Raw genomic sequence first — 12,403 nt, 5'->3', positions numbered from 1 at the left:
CGTTCTCGTGGCGCAGTGGCGTGTTCGTCTGTGACAATGCGGTGCTTGGCAAGCAGGGTTCGTCGCACATTCGATGCTGATGAGCGATCGCTGCACCTTTGAAGAAGACTGCGTATTTGGTCTTGTCTGCTCCGTGGTAATGCTGGGATGATATCGAACGTGGGTTGTTGGCCTCGGTCAGATGGTTCTGCGGGTTGGTCGGGGAGGGCAAATATGTCTCTGATGTCTGTCAGCTCGTCAAGAAAATCAATCGTCGTACCTTTGTTTAGATGCCGGTATTCTTCGGTGAAGTTGGTTAGCAACACCTGGGCTTGGCCATTTCGGATTTTGGCGACTCCCTTGCGACACCTGGTCCTCGATTCAGGAGTAACTGGGTGTTCCCCTCGATGACGCCATCGGCATTTTCGATGACTCCAATACCTATGCAGGCGATGACACTCAATCGGGGCGGCACGCTCAATGCTCCGTCGAGGACGTTGAAAGCAATGTGATGAGTCGCGCTCGTCGCAGCAGGTATGGCTTTGTCCGTGGAAAGCCTGATCGACTTAGATCGAAGGTCGATGATTGCCCGATGTTCATTCAGAAAGTCCATTCCCAAAATCACGTCTCGCGAGCATTGATATAGGACCAGGAAGGTTGTAGCATAGTTTAAGAGCGTACGTTATTGGGCTAGTCGGTCAATCATGGTGAATACAAGGGGGGGTACTGCGCACAAAACGACAAGGACAAGAAGATAACACAACAAGCGCAGACTCGCGACTAACTTTATTTGAAAACACGACACTCCTTTTATAGTTGCAAACTGTCACATCACACACATGTGGAAACCAAAAACCTGTCTTGATTGTGATACAGTTTGATAGAAGGGTCACTTACGCAATCTTTATCCTTCTGTTTGATGCAAAACGCCTCAGCCAACTCACGCGCCACCTGGTCACGGCTCCTCCTCAAAACGTTTGTATCTGTCAGCAAAGGCAGGCAAGGGTTATTGCGCGTAGCATCCGGGCATGCGCCACAATGCAGGGGTAAATTCGACCCTGTCCCTGATTTCATGGAAAGCTGGTGTTCCCTTAAGCGCTCATTCAGACATCGGCCTGTCTGACCGATGTATACCCTGCCACAGGTGAGAGGAATCTGGTAAACGACACCCGTCTGGCACCTGACAAAACGAGTGGCATGACGCTTCTCGCAGTCCGCTTTCCTCTTCCCTCCGGACATGACCTGAGGGCACAATGAGGCCAACTTGCATGGGGCGGTAAAAACTACAGACACGCCGTACCGTTCCGCCACGTTCTTCAAGTTGTGGGAAATTCTGTGAATATACGGTAGAACCGCTGGCCTCATTTCCTTAGAACGGCCACTATCCCGGCACGTCCTATCTTTCAGTTTGCGCAGAAGCTTCTCTGCCATTGCAACAATGATTGAAGCAGGCAAACCAGCCTTCGTCATCCTAATTACCTGATTATTGAGGCTCTCGTGCACAAGGTGAGCGCAAGACTTAGACAAGGCGCCCTGCAGGCAATACGTTCCGATAGCCAGTTTAACAGTTTTGGAATGTGCTGACCTGAACGGCAACAGGTCTTTCCGTGCACGTAGTAAGTACATCCAGCAAACGTGATCTGGTGTTAAAGTCAGGTTAATATCTAAAAACTGTAGCTTGTCATGTTCCGGTAACTCGTGAGTAAAGGTTAGACCCTTCCCATGTCGTCTGAAAATCGATAAAAATTCTTCCACAATCACAGTGTGCGTCGCGCCAGGTCGATCTTTAAGAAACACTAAATAGTCATCAACGTACCTAAATATTTTCAGAGTTGTCTCAACGTCAAAATAGCGCACCAGATCACAGTCAATGCTGGACAAGAAGATGTCAGCCAGTACATGTGCCACACAGAATTTATTCACAGAATTCACAGAATATTCACAGAATTTCCCGCAACTTGAAGTACGTGGCGGAACGGTACGGCGTGCCGGTAGTTTTTACCGCCCCATGCAAGTTGGCCTCATTGTGCCCTCAGGTCATGTCCGGAGGGAAGAGGAAAGCGGACTGCGTGAAGCGTCATGCCACTCGTTTTGTCAGGTGCCAGACGGGTGTCGCTTACCAGATTCCCCTCACCTGTGGCAGGGTATACATCGGTCAGACAGGCCGATGTCTGAATGAGCGCTTAAGGGAACACCAGCTTTCCATGAAATCAGGGACAGGGTCGAATATACCCCTGCATTGTGGCGCATGCCCGGATGCTACGCGCAATAACCCTTGCCTGCCTTTGCTGACAGATACAAAAGTTTTGAGGAGGAGCCGTGACCAGGTGGCGCGTGAGTTGGCTGAGGCGTTTTGCATCAAACAGAAGGATAAAGATTTTGTAAGTGACCCTTCTATCAAACTGTATCACAATGAAGACAGGTTTTTGGTTTCCACATGTGTGTGATGTGACAGTTTGCAACTATAAAAGGAGTGTCGTGTTTTCAAATAAAGTTAGTCGCGAGTCTGCGCTTGTTGTGTTATCTTCTTGCCCTTGTCTTTTTGTGCGCAGTACCTCGCCTTGCATTCACCGTTGTATCATAGGTTCGCCCATTTGCTGTAACTCTCGCTGTGCAGCCTCCTGATGGCGTAATAGCTGTGGTGCGAATCAGCGGGCCATCCCAAGTTGTTTTTACTTTCCTGAGTCGGACAGCGAGTGGCCCCGTCAGCTCCCGTGTCGACCAAGGCAGTAACCCCGTGACCGTCGACCATAACTTCAAGGTCACTTGTTTGCGTTCTCGTATTGCACGTTCTCTTCGGTGTCCGATCTCGGCTCCGTCGAGTGTGAGGCTGCGGTTGGCGTACTCCGACGTTACTTTTCTGGGCAGGGGTAAAAGCTTCAAATCTGGCCGCGTCGTCGTCGTCGCGGTGTTGCCGTCGTAATTGAGGCATGGCCTTGCGTTTTCGTCGATGGAGGATCTTTTGTTCTAGCGCTTAGAAGCAACCTCACCTCCAGAGGCTGTTTTATTCAGTTTAACCTTCGGGGGCTGGGGGAGCGTCCACGCACGGCGTAACCTCGGCTAGGAGATACAAAGCGCGGTAACGATGGCGACGGGGAACGTGATAGGCGGCTCGGCGAGGAGCTTTCTTGCCGACTCAAAAACGCCTCGATTTCGGCTGGTCGCTGGCCGGGTCGGGGTCGTGGGGCGTCGTAAGAGAACCCTCGGAAGCCCATTGACCTGTATGAACAGTACCAGATAATTTGACCGGCTTCGCCACAGTGGAAGCATAGCGGGCGGCGCTGGTCGGGAGTTCTCCACTCGTCGCATTTCCTCGGCTGTGTGCGACGCTCGTAGGAGGGGCGGGTTGGGGCGAGAGGGCGGTGGTCCAGCGGAGCTGGCTGAGGGCGACAGCGGCTTGGGTCCCGTCGTCGAGGTGCAGGAGGGCGCACTGCTGCGGCGTAAGTCGTGGCTGGGGGCTGCAGAGACTGCGTGCTTGTCGGCGTCACACCCAAGGCCTGTTGAACTTCGTCCCGGATTACGTCAGTGAGTGATGTAAGTTGCGGCTGCGTTTCCGTTGGCAGCAATCGACGGAGCTCTTCTCGCACAACTTGACGTATAACCTCCCGCAGGATATTGTTGTTAGCGGTGTCCAGTCAGCTTGCTGAGAAAACGCGCTGCTGGCGGTCGTACTGGCGGGCTCTGGCATCAAGAGTTATTTCCATGGTGGACGCCTCTTCTACGAATTCCGCGACGGTTTTCGGTGGGTTCCGTACGAGGCCAGCAAAGAGTTGCTCTTTAACTCCTCGCATAAGCAGCTGTACCTTTTCTTCTTCCTTGATGCTCGAGTCGGCACGCCGGAAGAGACGCTTCATCTCCTCAGTGTACACTGCAATGGTCTCATTTGGGTGTTGTATTCGAGACTGTAGCAGCTGCTGGGCTCTCTCCTTTCTCACGACGTTTGCGAGAGTCTTGAGAAGCTGCTGCTTGAAAGTTTCCCAGTTCGTAAGGCTATCTTCCTCATTCTCAAACCAGATTCCGGCTGGTCCCTCCAAGGCGAAGAAGACGTACCTTAATTTCATGGAATCATCCCAGTTTTTAAATATAGCTACACGGTCGGACTGTTCCAGCAATTCTTCGGGGTCAGCGCCAGGCGAAGCGTCGAAGGTTGGTGGCACCCGGGGCTGCTGCATTATGATTGGAGTCGACATGTGGGGCAAGCTCATGGCGGACGTTGCTGCTTGCCGTCGCTTCCTGGTAGGCTCCGGCAGAGTCCCGAACTCAGGTGCGTCCCCTAGCAGACGTCGGCTTGCGCGGTGGACTGGACTCAGGTCCTCGGTGAATGACTCAGAGGGCTGGCGTCACGACTTGCAGGGGGTCTCCGGAGCATGGAAGAGTACCCAGCACCTCCACCAGAAGTCATGTTCTAGTGACGGCAGTCCAGCCGTCAGGAAGACAGCAACAAGACTTGCAAACGAAGCTCTTTATTTGGGCTGACTTGCGCCCGCAAAAGAACTGAATCACTCGTCGACAGCGTAAGCAACAAACGTGCTCGTCAGTCGTCGAACTGCCCGCCGCTCCCGGCATCATTCAATTTAAAGCCGGCAAGGAAACTTCGAGATAACAGGTCGAGATCATCTAGAGTAATCTGGAAACACGTAGATGCAGCTCTTCATGGCTGTGATCAATCGAGACGAGTCCGGTCGCTTCTCGCGTCGCAAACAAATATGATAACACCCCTTTCCTGAGGCCTTGAGCGCGAACGAACGGACACTACAATGATGCGTGGCAATATCTACTCCTCATTCCGGATAGGTGTCTTCGATCTACTGGACATGTAAACCTCTTTTAACATTCGTTTTCTTGAGGCGGATGAATTTGAGGATAAGTTCTAAAAGGGTGATTTAGAAGCGAGAGGCCAAAAAAAAACATGACTTTCGAACAGACATCACTTTATTTAGCGCTGGCCACGCTAATTGCTACGATGTTGAATGTTTTCGCTCTCTACAGGTCCCTCCAATATAGAAGGGAACAAAGAATTAACACGAAAAGCAAAATGTTTCCCCCAAAAAGTTGAATGTGCCTTTTTTGATAATATAGACCTAAAGAAAAAATGGCGGCAAAGCAGCGATAAGACTACTTGTTAATCATAGTTATGGAGAAGTAATTAACTGACCATTCAGACTTTGTTTCGCTTTATACTGTGGCTAGTTGTACACACAAAGGCAGGCCGGACTTCCTCAGTCATTGGAGTTCTCCGTGGGAGATAGTACCCGAAGAAATATTTTTAATATATCGCAAAAAACAATCTTAACTGGTAAATAATTATTTAGTGGAGCCCGCCGTTTCCATGTTGTACAAGAAATAATGAACAAAAGATAGGGCATCTATGTCTAACAGAAAAACTGTTACATAAGGGATTTTGTAGTGCAACAAAGGAGGGGGTACAGCTATAAAACCCCGTTCTTTATTCATGAGCCAACCAGGCCCCAAACAAACGCTGCTATCTGTTAAGTGAACTGTCTTGGGCTGCAAAAATGCCACCCGAAAAAACCTGAACTGTCCAAATTTTAGCGTTCCCCTATTTATAACCAAATTTCAGTTTGAAAGTTATCGCCCGGTTTTTAGCCTCCAAATGCCGGAAAAAATTTAAACCCGGCAAAGAAGGGCACTACCTCTATATATACTACGTACAGTCGTTTTCAAAAATACACGGCCCACGGCTCCAGCCGGCGGAGCGGCCGCGCGGCCGCACCGCGGCGCTGCTGTCTCCGACCGGCGCTTGCTGCGAGCGTGCCCCGCGTGACGACAGCCTTCACCCTCACTCTCGAGCTGTTACGTAACGCGCCTGATAAAGTCTATGTGTGGCGTTCGCCCGTTTCGCCACTGGGGCTCGCTTCGGAAGTGGGCGCCTGGATAATCGCGGGTGTCTGCGCGCGCCGTGTGGGCGCGAAAATCGAGTGTCATGGCAAGGTGCTCCCGCTTTGCCGCGCTCACTTGCCGCTGCTTTTCAACAAGTGCAGGCTCGCGCAGCGCTGAGATAGGGCGGTTTGCAGTGGCGAGGCTTTGCTTCTCTGTTCTAATTGCACTTCGCATGTATAGCTGTTCCAAAAGCATGGTTTAAAATTTTTCCATTTCGTTTTAAGGCGAAACCTTTAATGGCCCATTACGAGAAAAGCCGGTCGCGTCTGTGTAGGGAGATGGTTCAAAAAGGAGGGTGATTTCATCGGCAATGCCTACATCATCAGGAAAGCAATGCTGCAACAAGGTGGGTTATGGCGTATTGCTCTGGAACAGGGGTGGATTCTACTGGATTGCAGGGAATGACGTAGGATTCAGTTGTATTACGGGCGTACTGGAGCCTGATGGTTTTCAAGGATGGGAGCCTGATGGTTACAGTATCGACGCTGCCCGCCGCCAACCGTCTGCTCACGGTAACTACGCTGGCTGGAGTGGCCGTAGAGGCCCGCGTCCCATACTCTTACATGGCAAGCTATGGCAAAATACAAGATGTACCTGTCACCTACACAGACGAAGTTCTGAAGGAATATCTACGTGACCAAGGTGTCCTTTCAGCAAGGAGACTAACCGTCTACACTCCTGAGGATGGTGGAAAGATCAAAGAGGTACGCCGTCGCGCAGTTATATTGGAATTCGCAAAAGATGCGCCGCTACCAAAAAGAGTAACGCTTGGGTTCTGTAGTTACCCTGTAACTGAATACGTCGGAGCGGCAACTCAGTGCTATAAATGTCAGCGGCATGGCCACATATCAAGACATTGTAACGGCCCCGTGCGCTGCAAAGTGTGTGCTGGCCCCCACTCGCACAAAGAATGCACTTCGAGAGCACAACCTAAATGCGCTAACTGCGGTGGCCCTCACCCTGCTTCCTATGGAGGGTGCTATAAAAAGAAAGCAGCCACAGTTGCTCGCACGGCAGAGCAAACACAAGGGAAACCCCCTAAGCGCCATGAACCACCACCTAACCCCGACGTGGTTTTCACGACTACGGCAGCTCTTTCCGAGAATCAGTCAACACAGCGTGGGAAAGCACCTGACAAGACCTACGCAGATGCAGTAAAAAAGAAGCGTGGGAAGTCCGTTGGTTCTTCTCCTTCATCAAAGCTGCTGCAGCGCACTGCACAAGACCCGACAAACAGCGTCGCTCGCTCTGAGCCTATGGCGCCACAACATGACAGGAAGATCAGCGACAGGCAGCAAACCGGAAACTCTGAACAAGATATCACAAGCCTACTCATTCCGATGCTGTTTGCAGCCATCACGGCTCTTATCCGTGCAAACCCCTCGTCAGGAGGACTCCCAGAAGTAGAAGCTGTCCTTGCAATGGAGCCGTTGGTGTCGGTCTCCTACGCTCCGCAGGGGCGTAATACCACACTTCAGTAATCATGGCTTCAACAGCGAGAACTTCGCCGCAGCTGACAATCCACAACATCTTTTGTACATGCACCATTTTCCAGTGGAACGCTCGCGGGCTACGCTCTAAACTCTCAGATTTCCGACAGCTGGTGCGAGCGCACCGCTTCCCCTTCATAGTCATCAGTGAATCACGCATCGAGGAAACTTTCCGACTCCATGGATACTATTTCCATCATTCACAACGACCAGATAACGTCAGCAGATTGCTGATAGGCTTTCGCAAGGATATCCCGGCCTCATCGGTTGATGTCCCGCCTCACAGCGACAATGAATACGTGTGCGCTGTCACAGTTATTGCCGGACAACAGTACACTCTGATTGGAGTATATCTTGAGCCAGGCACGCCATTTGATGCTATGAGACTTGATAACTTGATAGCAAGGACGCCCTCACCGCATATTATTTGCGGACACTTCAATGCTCATAATGAAATTTGGGGCAGCTTACATACATGTGCCCGAGGTGCCAAGCTTGCAAAACTTCTCTCCAAGCATTCAGTTCAGCCATTAAATGATGGCAGCATCACCTACCTCCGAGGCCCGACGACTACCAGCAGCATCGACGTGACATTTGTCACAAGTTCATTCGCCCACAACTTTGGCTGGTGCACTGATTTGGAGACACGCGGAAGCGACCATTACCCAATCCTCATATCGGCTTTCCATGCGCAGAAGAACCCAAAGAAATTCCTTACAAAATCTACAGACTGGGACGCATACAAGGACGCTGTAAGCAGAGGAATTACTGCGGCAACTCGCAATGAGGAATTAGCACCAACAATGGCGTATTGCCTGAGAGCGAGTACACAAATTACAACTAAAAATGATAGCCTACCTTCAAATTATGACACATTTCAAAGGCTCTGCGCTATACGCAGGCGAACTGAAAGGAAAGCTCTGCGCACAAAAAGCCTCGATGACCTACGTGTATGCCAACGGGCACAACGTCACATTCGACGCTATATGGATAAACTCAGTCGGCAAAAGTGGCTGGCGTGACTTTTGTTTTACGCTGGATGTGCGCCAACCAGTAACCAATATTTGGCGGATAGTTCAAGGTATGCGCACGCAACCTCAACAACTCCACCCCTTCGCTGCACTCTCCCTTCACGAACAAAAATCTATAAAAGAAGTCTCAGAAGAATACTGCAGGCTACTGTCGGCAGGGTCAGGGCATTCGACACTCTCCGCAAATGGTCAATCAGGCATCCCAAAGGCGGCAGTGCCAGCGTTAGACCTGCCTTTCACAATGGAAGAACTATCCACAGCTATCGCGGAGACAAATAGACATACGTCTCCGGGTCATGATGAGGTGACCTATGAAGCCATTGCAAAGCTACCCCACACCTCCCGTCTTCGACTCCTGGAGTATTACAATTCTTCCTGGATGACTGGTGAGGTCCCCACGGAATGGAAGCTGGCGAAAATTGTGCCTGTTTTGAAACCCTGTAAGCAGCCAACAAGCTACTCATTATTCCGGCCCATTGCCCTACTGAGCTGCGTAGGTAAGCTCATGGAGCGCATGATCTGCAAACGCATAACTTGGTTCCTAGAAAGCCGAAATGAGTTCCCCCAAGAAACGAACGGGTTCCGTCAAAACAGGTCTGCGACTGACAATATCATCTCCCTCGTCTCATCAATTGAGGAGTACCTTCATGCTGGGTACATCCCGACAGCCGTTTTCCTAGACATCAAGGCCGCCTTTGACTCTGTCTTTCACCATGCAATTCTCGCCGCCTTTGCCAGTCTTGGCCTTGGAGGAAAGCTATACAAATGGATTGGGCATTATGTGAAAGAACGGCAAATTTTTATGACCACTCCAAACGGTCCAACACGCTTTCACGCAGTAGAGAGGGGCGTACCACAGGGAGCGGTGCTCAGCCCTCTCCTGTTCAATATTGCCCTTATACACATAAGAAGAAACCTTCCGCGAGGGGTCCGTATAACAATTTATGCTGATGATATCTGCATCTGGACCGCATCACGCTCGCGCTATATCACCCAGCAACGTCTACACAGAGCGCTGTTGCACATTTCGATGTACCTGGCTTCCAGAGATCTTCGTCTCTCGCCAGAAAAGAGTGTTGCAATGGCGTTTACAAGAAAAACGATGACCCGATATCCGCTGCTCCTAGGCGGACGATCGCTACCATATGTACGATCTCAGCGATTCCTCGGTGTTGTAATCGACTATAATCTGTCATGGACACCTCAGATCAAAAACCTCCGCGAGAGGATCACTGCAGCATCGCAAGTGTTTAGGTTCATGGCGGGAACAAGGTGGGGTAGCAACTGCCGTTTCAATGCTTCTGCTTGAAAAAACCTACGTTGAAGGAACCTTGCGCTACTGTCTACCAGTGTTTCAAAGATTATCTACATCAAGCAATAAGTCTCTCGTTGCAGCACGGAACAACTGCCTGCGAATATGCCTTGGCCTCCCAAAGGGTTCCTCTGCATCAGGAACAGTAGCGGAGGCAGGATGTCTCCCACTAGAGGTGATTGCCGCCCAGGAAACTATGCGTACCCATCTCCGCCATGTTCTTCAAGGGAAGAAGCACTTCCTGCACCGTGTCCACCTAACTCACAGCAACTCTAGCTTCGGCCAGGCAGTGCAGCTCCTGCCCATCCCTACTATTAATCAGCCACAGAAACTACTACCTCTGGCCTTTCCTCCATGGACACTCTCTCCTCTAAAGGTGAAGAAGTTTGTTCCAGGTGTGAATGCAAAGAGCCGCATGCCACAGGCAGCGCTTCTGCAAACTACTCTCGCCTACTTAACGGAGGAATATAGGCAGCACACCCATATCTTCACCGATGGTTCAACTACTAAAGAAACCTCTTCATGTGGCCTTTATGTGCCCTCAACAGCCCTTTCCTTGCTGTTGAGGGCACATGAGGGCACACCCATGCCCTTTCTTACCGGCTGCAGCGGAGGACATCCTCTACGACAGCTGAGCTTCACGGCATTAAGGAAGCTGTTTCTTACATCCTGCGTCGAACCGCCGACCGTTGGGTTATCTTCACCGATTCGAAAGCACCTCTCCAGATCCTGGCCAACCTGCTGAAGAAAACGAATCACCATCCAGTTTCCCTGGACATCGGATATCTACATCATTTAGCTATTTCCGCAGGCCACTGCATAACATTTCAGTGGGTACCTGCTCACTGTGGCATTCAGGCTAATGAAAAAGCAGATGAAGCGGCCCGTAAGGGCCATCAACATTGGAGATACATTAGAACTTTTTTTACGAAATCTGATGCGTCCCAGTTGGCCAAAAGTTTTGCTTCCGAAGAAATGTATCGGCTTTGGAGTTTGCCGACATATCAGTGCCAATTCCTTCACTCAGTCGACCCACATCTTAGGTCAAGACTCTCACGCAGAATTCCTCGACATCTGGAAACACTTTATCATCGACTTCGTCTTAATGCTGCATATACAAACGGCTTACGATACCGTTTTAGACAAATGGACAGTCCGCACTGTGAAAACTGTGCCGCGATAGAAACTGTGGAGCATATCTTGCTTGAGTGCCCTGCATATGCTAACGAGCGTGCGTACTATGAACATTGCATGCAGAAGCTCTGCTCAGTGCCCCTTACAATGGACAAAGTTTTAGGTCCCTTAGCCTGCCTTAGTTCGCCCGCAGTTCGCCCGTAATACAACTGAATACTACGTAATTCACTGCAATCCTGTAGGATGCACCCCTGTTCCAGAGCAATACGCCATAACCCACCTTGTTGCAGCTTTGCTTTCCTGATGATGTAGGCATTGCCGATGAGGGCACCCTCCTTTTTGAACCATCTCTCTACACAGACGCGACCGGCTTTTCTCGTAATGGGCCATTAAAGGTTTCGCCTTAAAAGAAATGGAAAAATTTTAAACCGCGCTTTTGGAACAGCTATACATGCGAAGTGCAATTAGAACAGAGAAGCAAAGCCTCGCCACTGCAAACCGCCCTATCTCAGCGCTGCGCGAGCCTACACTTGTTGAAAATAATGGCTGAGGCTTAACTTGGTTAAGCCTGGAGAATGCGAAGCATCATCGTGTCGCGTAATTTGGAGGCGCACAACCACAGCGACGGCGCGAGGTGGGCCCCCGTTTCTCCACTGCCGTGACGTCATCGTGTCACGTGGTGTGGCATCATCGTGTCACGTGATTTGGAGGCGCACAACCACAGCGACGGCGCGAGGTGGGCCCCCGTTTCTTCACTGCCGTGACGTCATCGTGTCACGTGGTGTGGCATCATCGTGTCACGTGATTTGGAGGCGCACAACCACAGCGACGGCGCGAGGTGGGCCCCCGTTTCTCCACTGCCGTGACGTCATCGTGTCACGTGGTGTGGCATCATCGTGTCACGTGATTTGGAGGCGCACAACCACAGCGACGGCGCGAGGTGGGCCCCCGTTTCTCCACTGTCGTGACGCCATCGTGTCACGTGGTGTGACGTCATGCATCACGTGATTTGGAGGCGCATAACCACGGTGAAGGGCTGAAGTGGTAGCTAAAGTAGTATGCTTCGCATAAAAGCAGTGGCAAAGCGGGAGCACCTTGCCATGACACTCGATTTTCGCGCCCACACGGCGCGAGCAGACACCCGCGATTATCCAGGCGCCCTCTTCCGAAGCGAGCCCCAGTGGCGAAACGGGCGAACGCCACACATAGACTTTATCAGGCGCGTTACGTAACAGCTCGAGAGTGAGGGCGAAGGCTGTCGTCACGCGGGGCACTCTCGCAGCAAGCGCCGGTCGGAGACAGCAGCGCCGCGGTGCGGTCCTGCGGCCGCTCCGCCGGCTGGAGCCGTGGGCCGTGTATTTTTGAAAACGACTGTACCTCAGGAATGACGCACCAGTGATGTTTTTTCAGGTCAGAGATTGCGACTCCGCAAGCTGTCGCACAAGCACTGGTCCGGTTGTGAGATGTAGCGCAGAGTTACGCGAGTCAGCCTTCAAGCGGGAGAGTCGACCAACAAGGGCGGCCCCGTATCGCAAGCTCTTTGGTGGGCGCAAAGC

The 12,403-nt window shown here is 51.4% G+C and overlaps 2 protein-coding genes across 2 annotated transcripts in view; one reads left to right on the top strand and one right to left on the bottom strand.

Moving 5' to 3' along the window:
• The window catches only part of LOC149326019 (protein tolkin-like), a 416,319-nt gene that overhangs the window by 224,100 nt on the left and 179,816 nt on the right, over positions 1-12,403 (top strand). The gene's annotated exons all lie outside the window — the stretch shown is intronic.
• LOC149326021 (uncharacterized) lies at positions 1,847-11,163 on the bottom strand. The gene is made up of 3 exons (XM_089563374.1): positions 11,128-11,163; positions 3,783-4,313; positions 1,847-1,852 (listed from the first exon to the last, which is right to left on the bottom strand). The coding sequence occupies exons 1-3, from the start codon at positions 11,161-11,163 to the stop codon at positions 1,847-1,849; spliced, it is 573 nt and encodes a 190-aa protein (XP_089419500.1).

This window comes from Amblyomma mixtum, chromosome 10 (genome assembly GCF_055824585.1).
Source record: "Amblyomma mixtum isolate Tamu chromosome 10, ASM5582458v1, whole genome shotgun sequence".
In the NCBI taxonomy this organism is placed as follows: Eukaryota; Metazoa; Arthropoda; class Arachnida; order Ixodida; family Ixodidae; genus Amblyomma; species Amblyomma mixtum.
The sequence above is the reverse complement of the archived record's forward strand: the minus strand, read 5'-3'. Positions and strand labels throughout refer to the sequence as shown.